General features: G+C 45.1%; 2 protein-coding genes across 2 annotated transcripts; both read left to right on the top strand.

The window, feature by feature from the left end:
- The first annotated feature begins 3,162 nt into the window (after positions 1-3,162).
- Positions 3,163-4,269, top strand: LOC116741758 (ester hydrolase C11orf54 homolog). The gene is given in 3 exon segments (XM_032608762.1): positions 3,163-3,664; positions 3,889-3,956; positions 3,959-4,269. Coding segments are annotated over 3 exon segments (549 nt in total). The 5' UTR covers positions 3,163-3,414; the 3' UTR covers positions 4,190-4,269.
- Positions 4,270-12,753: 8,484 nt separating this feature from the next.
- LOC116741612 (steroid 17-alpha-hydroxylase/17,20 lyase) lies at positions 12,754-18,619 on the top strand. The gene is made up of 8 exons (XM_032608450.1): positions 12,754-13,234; positions 14,700-14,838; positions 15,047-15,276; positions 15,872-15,958; positions 16,348-16,563; positions 16,887-17,056; positions 17,569-17,672; positions 18,179-18,619. Exons 1-8 carry the CDS (start codon positions 12,938-12,940, stop codon positions 18,463-18,465), a joined length of 1,530 nt encoding a protein of 509 aa, XP_032464341.1. The 5' UTR covers positions 12,754-12,937; the 3' UTR covers positions 18,466-18,619.
- Positions 18,620-18,820: the final 201 nt, after the last annotated feature.

The following is an 18,820-nucleotide window of genomic DNA, read 5'->3' as shown; positions in this document are numbered from 1 at the left end:
AGAACTACCATATGACACAGCAATTCCAATCCTGGGTGTATATCTGAAAAAAAAAGGAAAACACTAATTCAAAAAGGTACATGCACCCCAATGTTCACAGCAGCATTATTTACAATAGTCAAGATATGGAAGCAACCCATGTGCCCATCAACGGATGAATACACACACACACAATGGAATACTATTAAGCCAAAAAAAAGAACAAAAAAAAGAATGAAAATTTTGCCATTTGCAGCAACATGGATGGACTTGGAGGGTATTATGCTAAATGAAATAAGTCAGACAGAGAAAAACAAATGCTGTATGATATCACTTATATGTGGAATCTAAAAAATAAAACAAACTAGTGAATATAACAAAAAAGAAACAGATTCGCAGGTATAGAAAACAAACTATTGGGGCTTCCCTGGTGGCGCAGTGGTTGAGAGTCCACCTGCCGATGCAGGGGACACGGGTTCGTGCCCCGGTCCAGGAAGATCCCACATGCCACGGAGCGGCTGGGCCCATAAGCCATGGCTGCTGAGCCTGCGTGTCCGGAGCCTGTGCTCCGCAACAGGAGAGGCCACAACAGTGAGAGGCCCGCATACCACACACACAAAAAAAGAAAACAAACTAGTGGTTACCAGTGTGGAGAGGGAAGCAGGGAGGGGCAAGATAGGGGTAAGAGATTAAGAAGTACAAACTACTACGTATAAAAGAGGCTACAAGGATATGTTGTACAGCACAGAGAATATAGCCAATATTCTATAATAACTGTAAACGGAGTATAACCTTTAAAAAATTCGTATCACGTTATAAGACTGAAACTAATATAATATCAACTATATCTCAGTAATAAATAAATAAATAAATAAATAAAAGAAGGTCTGAAAGACATCCAATGGATTTCTTAGTGTGGTGGGGTCAGAGGTCAAACTACAATGAGTGTACAAGGAATGTGGAATAAGATAGAGACACAAGTGTTCATCATATTATTCTACCAAGAGGTCCGAACATGGAAGGAGAGAAATTAAAGGAAAATTAGAAGGGAACAGGGAACACAGCATCAGTGGAGGATTTTAAAATTTTGTATGGGATAAAAGTCTTGAGCGTATTTGTCAGCTGAGGAGAAGAAGCCAACAGAGAGGGTGAGTTGAAGATGCAGGAGGAAAATGATGAATGAAACAAGTATCTGTGAGAGGTCTGAGGAAACAGTGTCGAGAGTGTAGGTGGAGGCCTCGATTTTTTAAAAAATAAATTAACACGGTCATTAATACAGTTTCTATTTCTAGTCTTCTCTTCCTTTTTTCTTTTTTTTTTTAGAGTTTAACTCAACTTTGAAATGCGTAATGCATTCACATGATTAAATGCTTTAAAAGATCCAAAAACCTCTTCCCACCACCACCACCCTAGCGGCAGCTTCTTAGTTCTTTCCATTAACAACAAAATTCATGAGTGTCTTTTTTTTTTTAATGAATTTATTTATTTATTTATGGCTACATTGGGGGTTTTTTCAACATATTTATTGGAGTATAATTGCTTTGCAATGTTGTGTTAGTTTCTGCTATATAACAAAGTGAATCAACTATACGTATACATATACCCCCATATCTCCTCCCTCTTGCGTCTCCCTCCCACCCTCCCTATATCCCACCCCTCTAGGTGGTCACAAAGCACCGAGCTGATCTCCCTGTGCTGTGCGGCTGCTTCACACTAGCTATCTATTTTACATTTGGTAGTATATATATGTCCATGCCACTCTCTCACTTCATCCCAACTTACCCTTCGTTGCTGCACGCAGGCTTTCTCTAGTTGCGGCGACTGGGGGCTACTCTTCACTGCGGTGCGCGGGCTTCTCATTGCGGTGGCTTCTCTTGTTGCAGAGCACGGGCTGTAGGCACACGGGCTTCAGCAGTTGTGGCTCTTGGGCTCTAGAGCGCAGGCTCAGTAGCTGTGGCGCACGGGCTTAGTTGCTCCGTGGCATGTGGGATCTTCCCCGACCAGGGATTGGAACCTGTGTCCCCTGTGTTGGCAGGCAGATTCTTAACCACTGTGCCACCTGGGAAGTTCCTCATGAGCTTCTTGTGTGTCCTTCCAGAGATACTTTATGCATATACGAGCAATACGAGCAAAAAAAAATACATACATTCTCCTTTTTTTACACAAATGGGGGCATTCAATACACACCATTCTTATTTTTGTTTTTTTTTAAACCTAACAATATATTTGGGAAATATTTCTATAATAAGCATATAAAGTGTTTCCTCCTTTTTCGAACTGCATTTTATTCCAGTCTCCTATTGATGGGAGATGTACTGCTAGCAACTGTAAACATTGAAGAAATGATTTGTTTTTGTACACTGAACTGTGAGACATCTGCAGAATAAATTCTTAGAACTGGAATAACTGGTTCAAAAGGTGTGTACACAGAAAATTTCAATCTATATCATGAGAAGCAGAATAGCATTGCAGTTAAGGGCTAAGAGCTCTAGATTGCTTTAATTCCAGCTTCATTGCTGACTAGTTTTACAGCCTTGGGCAAGTCCTTTTGTCTGTTTCCTCATCTGTAAAATGGAGATGTTGATAATAATAGCACCTACCTTAATAAGAATTAAATAAAATAGTACATGTTATACATAGCAAATGCTCAATAAAGTTATTATTTTGCCAAATTGTTAGATTGATTAGAACGAGGAGTACCAATTCTTTATCTTTAAGGTGGAGGGAAAGGAAGTGATAAAGTGGAAATTAAGAGAGATACAACTTAATGGTCTCAGAGTCCATTAAGGGTGTAATTCAATTACAGGAGTAATTGAAATGGAAGTAAGGGTGACAATCTTTGGATTTGAGGTGAAGGAACTGCAAGGCTGGGATGTTGGATGATCATCCCCCAAGGACTATAACGTCATGCACGATGACGGCAAGAAGAGAGGAAAGTTGTAAGCTTTGTGCCCAAAATCTTAAAATGAATCTTCAATGAAAATGAGCAACATGAGGTCAGTAAGGAATTGCAATAACAGAGGTTAGAAACTGCAAAAGAGCGATTTTATTTAACTCTCTCTGCTTGCACACCTCATCACCTGTGCACTCGAGAAAGAAGATGTCTTGTGCTGAGTATTCTTTTCATGTGCCAAGTCTAGAGGAGCTTGTTGGAGTTCTGCGGAAGGGGCTAACGGATAACTTTGCTGATGTCCAGGTCTCTGTAGTTGATTGCCCTAATTTGACCAAGGAGCCATTTACCTTTCCCATAAAAGGTATCTGTGGGAAAACCAGAATTGCAGAAGTAGGAGGTGTGCCTTACTTATTGCCTCTTATAAATAAAAAAAAAAAGTTCATGATCTAAATAAAATCACAAAAGAAATCCAGCTTCCTGGAGCTTTTGTTCTTGGAGCAGGAGCAGGCCCGTTTCCGACTCTTGGATTCAATTCTGAGTTTATGCCAGTTGTTCAAACAGAAAGTGAACACAAACCTCCTGTGAATGGAAGTTACTTTGCTCATGTTAACTCTGCAGATGGAGGGTGCCTACTGGAGAAATACAGTGAGAAATATCATGATTTGGGGTTTGCATTACTGGCTAATCTTTTTGCCAGTGAAGGCCAACCTGGAAAGGTCATTGAGGTGAAATCCAAAAGAAGAACTGGAAAACTTAACTTTGTGACTTGTATGAGACAGACTCTTGAAAAACATTATGGAGGGGCTTCCCTGGTGGTGCAGTGGTTGACAGTCCACCTGCCGATGCAGGGGACACGGATTCGTGCCCCAGTCCGGGAGGATCCCACATGCCGCGGAGCAGCTGGGACCGTGAGCCATGGCCGCTGAGCCTGCGCGTCCGGGGCCTGTGCTCCGCAACGGGAGAGGCCACAACAGTGAGAGGCCCGCGTACTGAAAAAAAAAAAAAAAAAACAAAACATTATGGAGATAAGCCCGTAGGAATGGGAGGTACTTCCGTGATTCAGAAGGGAAAAGTGAAGACTCATATATTATGCCGGCAGAATTTTCTTCCTGCCCATTGAACTCTGATGAAGACGTGAATAAATGGTTACGTTTTTATGAGATGAAGGCTCCTTTGGTTTGCCTGCCAGTTTTTATCTCCAGAGACCCAGGGTTTGATTTGCGGTTGGAGCACACTCATTGTTTTAGTCATCATGGAGAAGGTGGACACTACCATTATGACACCACCCCAGAGACCCATTCATTTGGGCAAGATTAAATCAACTGATACTCGTTTGACTGATTAATTCATTAATTGATACTAATATAAAGCCTAATAGAAATGATCTCACTACTTAATAAGCCCTATTTTTTTTGGTCTTTGAAATGAAAGGTATGTCGACACTGTACTCTGTATTACTTCACAGATCTATCTGAAAGGGATTATTGGGAACAAAGACACGTGATGGAGATGTTCTTCATTCTTTTTATTCTAAAAATCAGTCTTATGTTTATAATTAAATATAAACAGGATTAAGAATCAAATGATGATTCCTACTAGCTAATGGCAATAATTTACATCTGTATATTCAGTTTTTCAAGTTAGTCTTACAACTGCTAAGTGGAGGTTTCTGGGTATTAGAAAAATCAGTGCTGGAAATGTTGATAGTTGTTAAATCTTTCTACTGAATTTTTGAAATCCATTTTAGAAGTCAAAGTACACTTTTTTCATGGAATAAGGTGGTCAGAGGGAGCAACTTTACTCCTTTTGGTGATGTTGAACCATACTCCGAAGTTTGTAATTTGCCTTTAACAAATATTAGCAACCAGACGGTTAGCCATGATTCCTCCTTTGTTTGGACTGTCAATTGGAAGCAGTTTTTGCCTTGTTGGTTATTTGCAAGAAGTGAAAAGAAACAGCATCAAAATACAATCTCGAGGTGAGTATACTTCAATTTATAAATGAGGCTATTGCCAAATATGACTACTATCCTTCATGAAATGTAAAATTATACCTTTACCAATTGTAATGATTGAAATTTTCCTCAGTGTTTTTCTATAATAATCACGAGCCAAAAACAACTCTCTAATCTTGTAATGCCAACACTGATTTAGGAGCTTTTTAGTACTAAGCATATAATAAATTGTCAAGAAATATTTTTTGTCTTTGGATGTTAACTATAACATGTCCTGTGAGTATAAATTCCTAAATCTTTTTTTAATAAACACTAGTTTGTACCAAAAGAAATGAATAAATATTTTACATTCATTAAAAAAAAAAAGAAACTGCAAAGGAGCAAGAATTCAAAGGTGGAGGAGTGGTAGTCTGGAGGCTGTGGGGAATGAAGAGAATGTCGATTCCATTGCCTTACAAGGACATCAGGTGTCTTCATTCAAAAGGACAGCAGAGGTATCAACTCACACCTGTTAGAATGGCTGTTATCAAGAAGACAACAAATAACAAATTTAGTGGAGAAAAGGAAACCCTTGTGAACTGTTAGTGGGAATGTAAACTGGTGCAGCCACTATGGAAAACAGTATGGAGGTTCCTCAAAAAATTAAATATAGAACTATCATATGCAATTTCACTCCTGGGAATTTATCTGAAGAAAACAAAAGCACTAATTAGAAAAGATATATGCACCCCTATGTTCATTGCAGCATTATTTACAATAGCCAAGATATGGAAGCAACCTAGGTGCCCATCAATAGATGAATGGACAAAGAAGATGTGGTATGTATATATAAGGAATACTACTAAGCCATGAAAAAGGATAAAATCTTGCCATTTGCAACAAAATGGATGGACCAAGTGGGTATTATGCCAAGGGAAGTAATCAGACAGAGAAAGACAAATATGGTACTACACCACTTATACATGTGCCTAAAAAATGAAACAAATGAACAAACATAACAAAACAGAAACAGTCATAGATACAGAGAACAAACAGGTGGTTGCCAGAGGGGAGGGAGATAGGAGGAGGAAAGAAATAGATGGGGGAGATTAAGAGGTATAAACTTCCAGCTGCAAAATACATGAGTCACAGGTATGAAATGTACAGTGGGGGTAATTTAGGCAATAATTATGTAATATCTTTGTATGGTGATAGGCTTACCATAATTAGACTTACCGTGATCATTTTGAAATGTCTAGAAATATCCAATCACTATATTGTGTAACAGGAACTAACATAGTGTTGTAGATCAATTATACTTCAAAACAAACAAACTCATAGAAAAAGAGATCAAATTTGAGGTCACCAGAGGAAAGGGTAGAAGGAGGGGGAATTAGATGAAGGTAGTTAAAAAGTACAAGTTCCAGTTATAAGATAAATAAATATTGGGTTGTGGACTTTCCTGGTGGTTAAGAATCCACCTGACGCCAAGGAGAAACTAAGCCCGTGCGCCACTACTGAGCCTGCGCTCTAGAGCGCACGAGGCATAACTACTGGGCCCGTGTGCCACAACTACTGAAGCCCGGGTGCCTAGAGCCTGTGCTCCGCAACAAGAGAAGCCACCGCAATGAGAAGCCCGCGCACCTCACCAAAGAGTAGCCCATGCTCACTGCAATTAGAGAAGGCCCGCGCACAGCAATGAAGACCCAACGTAGCCAAAAGTAAAAAATAGTGCTTGATGAGGACTTATAGACCAAAAAAAAAAAGAATCCGCCTGTCAGTGCAGGGGACATGGGTTCAATCCCTGGTCCGGGAAGATCCCACATGCTGCAGAGCCGCTAAGCCCGAGTGCCACAGCTACTGAGTCTGCGCTCTAGAGCCTGCAAGCCACAACTACTGAGCCCTCGTGCCACAACTACTGAAGCCCGTGCGCTAGAGCCTGTGCTCCGCAACAAGAGAAGCCACCGCAATGAGAAGCCCGCGCACTGCATCGAAGAGTAGCCCCCACTCGCCGCAACTAGAGAAAGCCTGTGCACAGCAACGAAGACCCAATGCAGCCAAAAATAAATATAAATAAATAAATACATAAATAAATAAATATTGGGTTGGCCAAAAAATTTCATTCAGGTTTTTCTGTAAGCTGTTACGGAAAAATCCAAACGAACTTTTTGGCCAACCCAATATTAGGATGTAATGTACAACATGACACATATAATTAACACTGCTGTAAGTTATATATAAAAGTTGTTTAAAAAAAGAAAGTTGTTAAGAGAGTAAATCCTAAGAGTTCTCATCACAAGGAAAACATTTTTTTTCTATTTCTTTAATTTGTATCTACATGAGGTGATGGATGTTCACGAAACTTATTGTGATAATAATTTCATGACATATGAAGCCAAACCGGTACACCTTAAACTTATACAGTACTGTATGTCAATTATATCTCAATAAAATTGGAAGAAAACAAAAGGACAAATGGGGGAAATGCTGTCCGAAGAAGAGTCCAGTTTAGGTAAGGCAGGAAGTAGAGAGAACATTCTATAGCCAGATAAGGAAAATAAGGAAGTATGCTTGGACTTCCCTGGTGGTCCAGTGGCTAAGACTCTGCGCTCCCAGTGCAGGGGGCCTGGGTTCGATCCCTGGTCAGAGTACTAGATCCTACATGCTGCAACTAAGAGTGCACACGCTGCAACTAAAGATCCCGCATGCTGCAATGAAGATCCCTCATGCCACAACTAAGACCCAGCTCAGCCAAATAAATCAATTTTAAACTAGCATCTATTTGTTAAAAAAAGGAAGTATGCTTGTTCTAGAAACAGAGAATACCAGAGGGGTCAGGGGAAAGGTTTTGGAGAGAAGGAGAAAAGCAATTGGATGCGTGGAGCAGAAGAATAACAAAGAAAGATGGGGGTGGGAATAAGTGGGATACAGGGAACCTTGAGTCAACAGTGAAGTCACTGTTGTGAGAAGCTGATGCAAGCTATGGATCCTCTCTCCAGAAAAAAATATATTTATACATACATGCAAATGTTGCATGCAATCTCAGGTAGGTCACAAACTCCACGGACACCCAACATTTTTAATTTTTAAAATTATTTATTTATTTATTTTGGCTGTGCCGGGTCTTAGTTGCAGCACGTGAGATCTTTGTTACAGCATGTTTTTTAGTGGCAGCATGTGGACTTCTTAGCTGCAGCATGCAGACTCTTAGTTGCGGCATGCATGCGGGATCTAGTTCCGCCACCAGGGTTCGACCAGGGATTGAACTCCGCACTGGGAGTGCAGAGTCTTACCCCCTGGACCAGCAAGGGAGTCCCCCCAACTTTTTAAGGTAAATTTTTTTCTTCACGTATATTTTATATTTTTTAATTTTTATTTTATATTGGGGTATAGTTGATTTACAACATTGTTTTTAAAGTAAACTTTTTATTGAAGTATAATATACATGCAAATTATTGGTTTCCCACTGAAAGTGAACTTCCCTATGTTACCAAAAACCAGATCAAGAAGCAGAACATCACCTGCTCCTCAGAATCCCCGCCCTGAGTCCTCTTTCAGTCACTAACCATCCCGCAAGGGTAACCGATATCCTGACTTCTATAACCATAGACTAGTTTGATCTGTTTTTGAATTTTATATAAATAAAATCATAATGATGCATTCTTATAAGTCCGGTTTCTTTACTCAATATTACGTTTGGGTGGTTCATCCATGTTGGTGCATGGAGTTGCAGTTCATTCGTTCTCATGTCTGTATCATATCCCACTGTATGATGTATGACAATTTATCCATTCTGCAATCCATAAATATCTGGGTTTGGGACTGTTACAAATAGTGCTGTTGTAAGTACTCTTGCACATGCCTTTTGGTGAACATATGTACACATTCTGTTGGTTATACACCTAAGAATAGAGTTCCCAGGTCATAGGTTCAGCTCTAGTAGATAATGGGTCTTATGTTTTGACAAGGAACAAGGAAAACAGGGATGCAGGGGAAGTGGAATTCATACAAGCTTTCAGCCCGAATTCTAGTATAAAGTTATACAAGATGTTTTGCAATGATCATTTATCAATACTGAGAATGAAATAAAACCACAACAATCAAAGACTGGATGAATAAACCCAAGGGGAGATTCACTGAAAAGATTAATAAAACTTCTGACAAGTCAAGAAAAAAATAGAAAACGTAAAATTTTAAGAAATATTAATTGCCAAAACGGACTCAGGAAGACTCAGAAGAGTTGAGGAGACTAATAATTATTGAAGAAACCGGAAAATTACGTTAGAGAATTCTCTCTCCAAAGGACCTGACACTTCTCATGGTCACCTTTCTTTAGTGCTTCAAAGAATAGATAATTCCCATGCTATTTAATCTGGCTTAGGACATAGAAAAAGATGGAAAGTTTCTCCAATAACTTTACATAACTAACAAAATCATAATACCAAAACTTAACAAGGCATAAATAAGAAAACTTCAACCCATTTTTTCATATGACTAAAGATGCAAAAGAAAGAAAATCCTAAGTAAATTGCAAAGAGAATCCAATTCTGTATTTAAAGAAGACACTCTGGATAAGTTAGTATTATTCTAGGAATGGTGGGATACCAAGAAATCTACCAATATAATGCATCTCATAATTAATTCAGTATTTGTCAGAAATCTTTAAAATATGTATACAAAGCCTTTGACCAACAGCTCCACTTTTAGGATTCTATCCTAAGAAAATATAACAGTTATGCACAAAGCTTTCACCACAAGGCTATTCCTTAGTGTTGTTTATATCAACGACAAAGACAAAAACAGAAAGAACACAATACAGGGTCAGCTAACCTATCCTCTACATATGAAATAACCTATGACAATGAAATAATATGAAGCCATTAAAAATAATGTTGTAGGGCTTCCCTGGTGGCGCAGTGGTTGAGAGTCCGCCTGCCGATGCAGGGGACACAGGTTCGTGCCCCGGTCCGGGAAGATCCCACATGCCGCGGAGCGGCTGGGCCCGTGAGCCATGGCTGCTGAGCCTGCACGTCCGGAGCCTGTGCGCCGCAACAGTAAGAGGCCCACGTACCACAAAAAATATAAAATAAAATAAAATAAATAATAATAATGTTGTAGAAAAGTATTTTAATAACATAGAAAAATATCCATGCCAAAAACTGCAATATGGCCTCATGTAGGTTAAAAAATATGTTTCAAATTTTTAGTTTTAGCTATCTGCATTCTCCAGATTTTTTGCAATTATCATGTATAACTTCTCTAATATAGTGATAAGGATGTGAAGCAACCACTTTTTAAAATTCCTGTTTCTTGTTTGTGATTGGGGGTGAAATGTCAGAGAATCACCTTGGCATTCACTTTAGGAACAGAAAGTACTCATTCGTATTTCTCTACCAGCTGGTTGACCCCACTTAGGGCCCAGCCTGGATCACAGGCCTCCCCACTTCTCACCCAGCTGTCAAACTTTACACAAGATCTCATCCAGTCTACCCCAGCACTGATGCCAGATTCACCCTCCTCAAATACCACTGTACCTGTCACTTCCCTGCCGCAGAACTTTCAATAGCTCCCCACCCTCCCTAGCTTTCCAATTCAGGGCTCCAGAGCCTGATTCAATGTACCTGTCAGATCTTACTTCTCAGGGACGCCCCACAGTACACCCCCTTCACGTCTGTAGTCAGGACCATCACCATCCCACACACATCGTGCCCCTTCTGGCCTCCACATATTTGACTCTGCTGCTCTCCCTTCCAGCCTTGCCCCTCCTCCTCCCACCCCATGCCGCTGCCTAATAAATAGTCCCAACTCTCCTTCAAGGCTTAGCTCAAATCCCCTTTCTTTCATGAAGACTACCCCAGCTCATACCTCTGACCGCAAATGGGCCTAAAAGTCTGAACAACATTTGAACTGTTGAAGTAGTGGACGAAGTCTGGTTTACAGGCCTTGAGGATTCATCTTCATCATGAGGTCCCTGCCCTGCTGTCTTCCTGCCTAATCCCAGCAGCCCTCACACCAGTCCATTCTCCTCAAAGTACAGACATTGGCAGATCACCCCCCGAGAGGGGCAGAAATTCCATCTCTCACCTTCGTGAGTCTCACTCAGTGAGTCCTGGTTGCCTGCCGGAGGACCCACCTCCTCTACAATGACTGACACCAGGAGTCACGCTGGTGATGACTGACACTGTCTTGGGACTGTGACCTTACCTGGTATTATCAAATCATTGATAAATACTAACAGCCACTGAAGGTTTGCAGCAGAAAATGAGGATTTTGTCTGTTAGGAAGATCCACTAATAAGAGTTCAGAAAAAGTAGGAAGGCCATTTTGGTATCACAATGTTAAGAGTAAATATTGAATGAGTACTTACTCCGTGCCAGGGAGCACTTTTACATGCATTATCTCACTGAGTCACAACAGCCTTAAGAAGTATATTCCAGGGCTTCTCTGGTGGCGCAGTGGTTGAGAGTCCACCTGCCGATGCAGGGGACACGGGTTCGTGCCCCAGTCTGGGAAGATCCCACATGCCGCAGAGCGGCTGGGCCTGTGAGCCATGGCCGCTGAGCCTGCGAGTCCGGAGCCTGTGCTCCGCAACACGAGAGGCCACAACAGTGAGAGGCCCGTGTACCGCAAAAAAAAAAAAAAAAAGAAGTACATTCCACTCTTATCCCCATTATAGAGGAGGAAACTGAAACTTTGAACAGCTAAGTAACCACAAAATTACTATATGACCCAGCAATTCCACTCCTAGGTATATACCCCCCAAAATTGAAAACAGGGACCCAAACAGATACTTGTACACCAGCGGTCCCCAACCTTTTTGGCAGCAGGAACTGCTTTCGTGGGAGACAATTTTTCCACAGACGGCGGGGTGGTGGGGGGATGGGTCAGGCAGTAATGTGAGCGATGGGGAGCGATGGGGAGCGGCAGATGAAGCTTTGCTCACTCGCCCGCCACTCACCTCCTGCTGTGTGGCCCGGTTCCTAACAGGGGGTTGAGGACCCCTGTTGTACACCCATGTCCATAGCAGCATTATTCATAGTAGCCAAAGGTGGAAACAACCAAAGTGTCCATGACTAACGGACCAACAAAATGTGGTATATCCATATAATAGAATATTATTCAGTCATAAAAAAGAATGAAGTTCTGATATATGCTACAAAGCACATGAACCTCGAACACATTATGCTAAGTGAAATAAGCCAGTCACAAAAGACCAAACGTTATATGATTCCACTTATGTGCACTAGGCATAATTCATAGAGACAAGTTAGATTAGAGGTTACCAGGGGCTGGGGGGGGGAGAAGGCGAGTTATTGCTCCATTGGTACACCTTCTGCTTGGGGTGATGAAAACAGTTTTAGAAGTAGATAGTGGTGATGGCTGTACAACATTGTGAGTATATTCAGTGCTACTAAATTGTACACTTAAAATGGTAAATTTTATGTTATGTATATTTTAACATAATAAAACTTTTTTTTTTTTAAGTCGTATAGCTAGAAAGTGGTCAAGCTAGAATTTGAGCCCAAACCTTTCTGACTCTAGGGCCCATGCTCTCAATCCAAGAGTTTTACTTCCCCTAGAAAAAGCAGCCAACCGGGAGCCAGGAGGGCTGGATTCTTGTCATCACCATCTGTGTGACCTTATACAAGCCTGATCTTCCAAGGCCTCACTTTCCCCAGCTGTTAAATGATAAGATTGAATAGAATAGCTTTGACAATCCCTGCTGGTTATAACAGTCCTGACAGTATCAGCTATGCATTGATTGTGATTTTACAGCATGGAAAATCCCAAGCCTTGACTCCTGACCTAGATATCATTTGCTTCTGGCGCACTCTGGAGACACTGATGGACAGGGAGCGAGGGAGAGGGACCGGCTGTCCACCCCTTACCTAGCCCCTCCCCTAGGGGTTTGCCCTGGAGTCGAGCCAGCTCTTGAAGAAGGCCTCCACTCCTCTCCCCATTCTAGGAGAGGGATCGGGCCTGGCTGTGCTCCAGGATAAACTTCCACAAGGCGAGCAATAACATAAAGTCAAGGTGAAGATCAGGGCAGCCCTTAAAAAGGCCTCCTTGCACCCTAAAGTGGCTGACGCCACTCCACAGTTGTTTGTCCTGCCTGCCGCCACCCGGCCACCATGTGGGTGCTCTTGGCTCTCTTGCTGCTCACCCTCGCCTATTTATTTTGGCCCAAGACCACGGGCTCTGGTGCCAAGTACCCCAAGAGCCTCCCATCCCTGCCCCTGGTGGGCAGCCTGCCGTTCCTCCCCAGACGTGGCCACCAGCACGTGAACTTCTTCAAGCTGCAGGAAAAATATGGCCCCATCTATTCCTTTCGTCTGGGTTCCAAGACTACTGTGATGATTGGCCACTACCAGCTGGCCAGGGAGGTGCTTCTCAAGAAGGGCAAGGAATTCTCCGGGCGGTCCAAAGTGGTAAGCAGTATCTATCATCCCTCTTCTCTCACCACTCCCTGGGGATGTTCAGTTCTCCAGGCAAGGCCATGCCTGGAATGACACTTCCATCTCCAACAACCTGTGATTCTTCCAAATACAGACTGCCGGGGCTGTGGGTGGGAAGTGACCCCTTGGACCCCATCCAGCCTCTAAACTAGGCAGGAAGAATTAAAGGAAGATTTCATTTTCTGGGCTTCCCAGGAGGTGGGGTGGGCTGGGCATGGTGGTTTGAGGGCGTCAGGGAGCCCTTAAAACAGTCATCTTGCCCGTGAACTGGATGATGATCTCTCTGAGCTTAGACTTCCATAATGAACTGAGAGAGCGCATATAAAGCACTTAGCCCAGTGCCCAGTGCAGGAAGTGCTCAATAAACAGCCTTGATGAATGCTGTTCTTCACATGGAAAAGGGGGGGAGTGATTGCTGTCCTCCGTGGAAAGTTGTGAGGGAGAAAAACCCTGGCTCTTGGAGGGCTGCAATTGCTGTATTCCTGGAGCTTTCTCCAGCTGCCCCAGCCGCAGGGGACTGACCCATGGGAGCACTTTGAGGGAGGATGCTGATCAGCCAGCCTATTGAGCTTTCTGTTTTGCTCCTGGGGGGCAGAGGGGAGTGGGAGTTAACCATCCAGCAACACTGCCAGCCCCCCACTGCAGCACCCGGCTGCTGAGAACTCCCTTGAACATCCCGGGAAAGGCCCCCTGGCTGCTCATCTTTGATCAGACCAAGGGTTGACTCTTTTTACCTTGGACCAGTCAGCCAGGTCTGCGGGCCAACTATTCCCCTTCCAACTCTGCTGAGCTCTTCTCTCCAGAGCAAAGAGGAAGGAGGAGGCTAGTCAGATGGGGTTTGCAGGTCAGGGGATAGAAGAGGGGAGGTTTGGGAGCTTTATGGTTTGGGGGGTGCCTCTGAGAAGAGGCAGCTTGGCCCAAGTCCAGACTGGGTGGACAAGAAATCTGCACTCTCCAGATGCGGCCCTGGGGTGGGCACACAGCCTGGCAATGGAAGGGTAAACTAAGGGCGGCTGAGCTGCTGTGCCTTTAGCAGCCTCCGCCCCCAGAGGGCCCAGGGAAAGGCAGGGGTTTGGGCTGTCCTCAGTCTCTGCTCCTGTTCCCGGGACAGGCACAATTTAGAGAGTTCATCCCATCCACAGCTGCCTTCCCCTGGTCAGAAACTGGTGAGAAAAAGAGGCTCAGAGGTCACCTGTCACTGACCTGAACCCCAGGACCGCTGCATTCTAATTCAGTGTTCTTTTTCTCCTCGCTCCGTCTCTCTGATGGAGTTGGGAGTGTGAGGCCATAGGTTCTGTCCTACCAAGGCCTTACAGTCATGACGGAGTGGAGCAGGGAGGTCCCACACGGAGGCAGAACGGCAGGTACCTGCCTTCTTCCCCAGGGCTAGGACCGGTGGATGGTGTCTGATTCCTATGTCCTTTCCTGCTTTCCAAAGTTGACTCTAGACATCCTGTCAGACAACCAAAAGGGCATTGCCTTCGCCGACCATGGTGCCGTCTGGCAGCTGCATCGGAAGTTGGCACAGAACGCCTTTGCCTTGTTCAAGGATGGCAACCTGAAGCTAGAGAAGATCAGTGAGTGCCCAGCCAGCCCTGGGCTGCTGGAGGGAGAAGAGGTTTGGGAGGGGAGAGGGTTCTGGATGATTCCATCTAGCATTTTCTTGGCTACCGCTGCCATCTACTGGACATCTGTCCGCTCTCTGTCCTTGACTAAGATGGAACTGGTAGAGAGGGGGTGAGGGGCGGCTCAATTCCCTACCCTCATGCCCCTCTCTCCCCTCAGTTAATCGGGAAGTCAGTTTACTCTGCGACTCCCTGGCCACCCGGCATGGAGAGTCCATAAATTTGTCGGAGCATCTCTCTCTGGCGGTGACCAACATAATCAGCTTTATCTGCTTCAGCTTCTCCTTCAAGAATGAGGATCCTGCCCTGAAAGCCATATACAAGTTCAATGATGGCATCCTGGAGGCTCAGGGCAAGGAGATTTTGTCAGACATATTCCCTGGGTTTAAGGTGAGGATGAGGCCGGGCCCCACTGTCAGATCTCAGCAGACCCTGACAGCACCCCCAGTTCTTCTTTCCTCTTTCAGGGTCAGCTCCAGACCCACCTTTTTTTTCTGACCATCTCAGCCACAGTGACCTCTACCTCCTCTGACTCTTAAAACCTTGCTGCTCCTCTACAGAAATCGGTTTAGCTTTTAAATTATGCATTTGAATACTCATGATAATGGCTCTCGTTTATTCACCAATTGCCATGTGCCAGTACCAGCACTCCACAAGCATTAATCATGCATTTCCCTTGGAAGTGGGTTTTATTATCCCCATATAGTTGAGAATACAGGCTTCAAGAAGTTAAGGAACTTAACCAAGGCTTGAGACTCAAGTCTATCTTCCTACTGGGTAAACCCTCAATCAGTGCTGGATGTTTGATTGAATGGGGAAGGGGACGTGGAGGTGACTCCTTTCTCCCTTGTTTGGAATTGTCCTAGTTGTCACTGATGGTCCCATTCTGGGTCCGTATCCTGCCTTCCATTCTGGCTGAAGTTTGGGGTTAGAGTGGGAACTCTCCAGAGTCAGAAAGATAGGATTTGACATTTCTACTTTGCAGATTTTCCCCAGCAAAGCCCTGGAAAAGATAAAGAGTTGTGTTCGAATGCGAAACGAATTGCTGAGTAAAATCCTTGAAAAAAGTAAGGTAGGTGATGGAGCAGAAGAGATGATGAGTTAGGTGGAAAGCATCATGAGAGCACGGTTGGGTCCATTTTGGACACTGTAGGATCTCCTGCACCTAGCAGAGAGCCTGGCATATAGTAAGTGCTCAATAAAAACTGACTCAACTAATGAATAGGCGTGGAGAAGTGAGGAATTGAAGAGGATCCTAGAAGGGACTTGTCTACCCCCCAAATTTAAAGAGGGCCTAGTGCTTCCTCCTACTTCCACAAGCTCATGGGTCCTGACTAGCCTCACTCCACTCCCTCACTTCCAAGTGGGAGAAGCCTTTGCATCTACAGTCTGGGGTGAGAGTATGGCAGGGGTTGCAGATGGGGTTCCTTCCTCATCACTCTCCCAATCTCACCCAACCAGGAGAACTTCACCAGTGACTCCATCACTAACTTGCTGGACATACTGATCCAAGCCAAGATGAACGCAGACAATAACAATGCTGGACCAGACCAGGATTCAAAGCTGCTTTCAGACAGACACATGCTCACCACCATAGGGGACATCTTCGGGGCCGGCGTGGAAACCACCACCTCTGTGATAAAGTGGATTGTGGCCTTCCTGCTACATTATCCTCCAGTGAGCTTCTCCCTACCCCAGCCTTCCCAACCACTCTTGACCCCAGCCAGACTCACCTCTGCTCCAGAGAGGGAGGAAGAGACTATACCCTCAGGACTTCTTTGCGGGATGAATGGGCTGCCGCACCCCTTACCCAAGCAGTGGTTGGCTCTGGCCCTTGGGTGGAGCTGCCCCGTCTTCTGGAAACAAAGCCTGGGCTCGCAGAGCCACCACTGGGAAGGGTCTGGGCCAGTTCTTCTAGATGTGACAGCAGGATTCTTCTAAGCCCTTGCTTCTCCTGGGCTTAAACACCCTGGTAACATCCACCCTGTTCTGGCCCTCAGTTGAAGAAGAGGATCCAGGATGATGTCGACCAGAATATAGGTTTCAATCGCACACCAACTATCAGTGACCGGAACCGCCTTGTCTTGCTGGAGGCCACCATCCGAGAGGTGCTTCGAATCCGGCCTGTGTCCCCCACGCTCATCCCCCACAAGGCTATCGTTGACTCCAGGTGTGCCTTCCCTCCCAGTAACATCCAGCCCACCTGGTCCCTCCTCCATCACCCCACACCCCCAGCTGGCTACAGTCAACCACTGACTACCACTCATCCTACCCATGACCCTATTGACCAATGTGTCTACCACCCACTGACACCCACTGACTAATCCACAGATCTACCTGACCTCCCTCAGAAGCTGCCTGCTGCCACGTGGAGACACGTGGTGTGGGATGCTCCTAGCCAATCCAATAGCCGCAACACACATACATACTCACAGGCACCAGCTCAACATGCATACCCGTGGGCCCTGACAGGCCCACAAGTGTTGATACATAAGTGCTTGTCAGGAGGATAGGGCTGGATTCATAGTCCACCTGGTAGAAGCTGAGGAAAAGATGAGGGAGTGGACATGAGGGAGTAAAGGGCTCTTCTCCCCAAAGTGGGGGACCACAGGAGGCTTGGGGCTGAGCAGGTGGGGAAGGGCAATATTCCAGACCCTCTTTTCCTCTCCCTCCCTGGGGCAGCATTGGTGACCTTACCATTGACAAGGGCACAGATGTTGTGGTCAATTTGTGGGCACTGCATCACAGTGAGAAGGAGTGGCACCGGCCCGACCTGTTCATGCCCGGTGAGTCCCTGTTCTGTCCTGCTCCCTGGCCACACAGCCACCTCTGTGCCCACCTTTCCAGCACCACTTCCCCTCTGCTGAGCTTGCCACTAGCAAACTCCTGACTCCAACTACGTGGACCTGTTGACACCCCCATCCTACGCTAGACTTAGCCAGATTCTTCACAGCTGGGTTCCCACCTTCTCCTTCCACCAACCGCAAATCTCCTCCTCTAAGAAGCCCTCTAGGCAGATGTCTCCCATGAAGTCAGCCCCCTCTCCCCTAGGATGGTGGCATTTGCATCTGTTAATACGCCTTCTCTCCATCTGTCCCGAATATTCCATCTCCTCTGTGTGATTAAGGACTACCAGAGAGCAGGGCTGTATCTCTCCTCAGACTGGGCCCCCCTCCCTCAAGTAAGGTGGTCCATCTTCTCAGGGTGGGGTCCCCTGGGCAGGACCATGTTGCCCCCCCTCCTCTGCTTACTCCTGCCCTGGGCCCTGACTGACACCTCCCCATGTCCACAGAGCGCTTCTTGGACCCCACGGGGACCAAGCTCATCTCGCCATCGTTAAGCTACTTGCCCTTCGGAGCAGGACCCCGCTCCTGCATAGGTGAGATGCTAGCCCGCCAGGAGCTCTTCCTCTTCATGACCTGGTTGCTGCAGAGGTTCGACCTGGAGATCCCGGATGATGGGAAGCTACCCTCTCTGGAGGGCAACCCCGGTTTAGTCTTACAGATCGATCCTTTCAAAGTGAAGATCAAGGTGCGCCAGGCCTGGAAGGAAGCCCAGGCCGAGGGTAGCACCTCGTGACTCTGCCCTGTGTGACCCCACAGCACGGAATTAGAGGAGCTCTCTCACCTTCCCCAACCATTCCTCCCTCCTCCCCACCCACTCTGCCTTCTTTTCCAGCCTGCAGCCCTGGCAGTGCTGTGCATAAACAGTTGTGTTATTTTTTTTCAGAAGGTCCCTGAGCAGCTCATTCATTTGTTTGTTCACTCATTCTTTCAAAGAATATTTTATTGAGCACCTACTATGTACCACTCACTCACTGTCCCTGGACCCTCAGGCTCCCTGGTCTTACATGAAGCTTACATTCTAGTGAGGGCTGACAAATGAGCATTTCAGAGACTCATAAGTGCTTTGGAGTCAATTATACTAGGTGCTG

Source organism: Phocoena sinus, chromosome 16 (assembly GCF_008692025.1).
Source record: "Phocoena sinus isolate mPhoSin1 chromosome 16, mPhoSin1.pri, whole genome shotgun sequence".
NCBI classification, from domain to species: domain Eukaryota; kingdom Metazoa; phylum Chordata; class Mammalia; order Artiodactyla; family Phocoenidae; genus Phocoena; species Phocoena sinus.
The sequence above is the reverse complement of the archived record's forward strand: the minus strand, read 5'-3'. Positions and strand labels throughout refer to the sequence as shown.

What these genes read in the sequence shown, in the direction of transcription:
- LOC116741612 (XM_032608450.1), top strand. Translation starts at nt 12,938, where the DNA reads ATGTGGGTGCTCTTGGCTCTCTTGCTGCTCACCCTCGCCTATTTATTT. An exon ending in AAATCCTTGAAAAAAGTAAG is followed by an intron (nt 15,959 to 16,347) that starts GTAGGTGATGGA and finishes TCACCCAACCAG; the next exon opens with GAGAACTTCACCAGTGACTC. An exon ending in TCCTGCTACATTATCCTCCA is followed by an intron (nt 16,564 to 16,886) that starts GTGAGCTTCTCC and finishes TCTGGCCCTCAG; the next exon opens with TTGAAGAAGAGGATCCAGGA.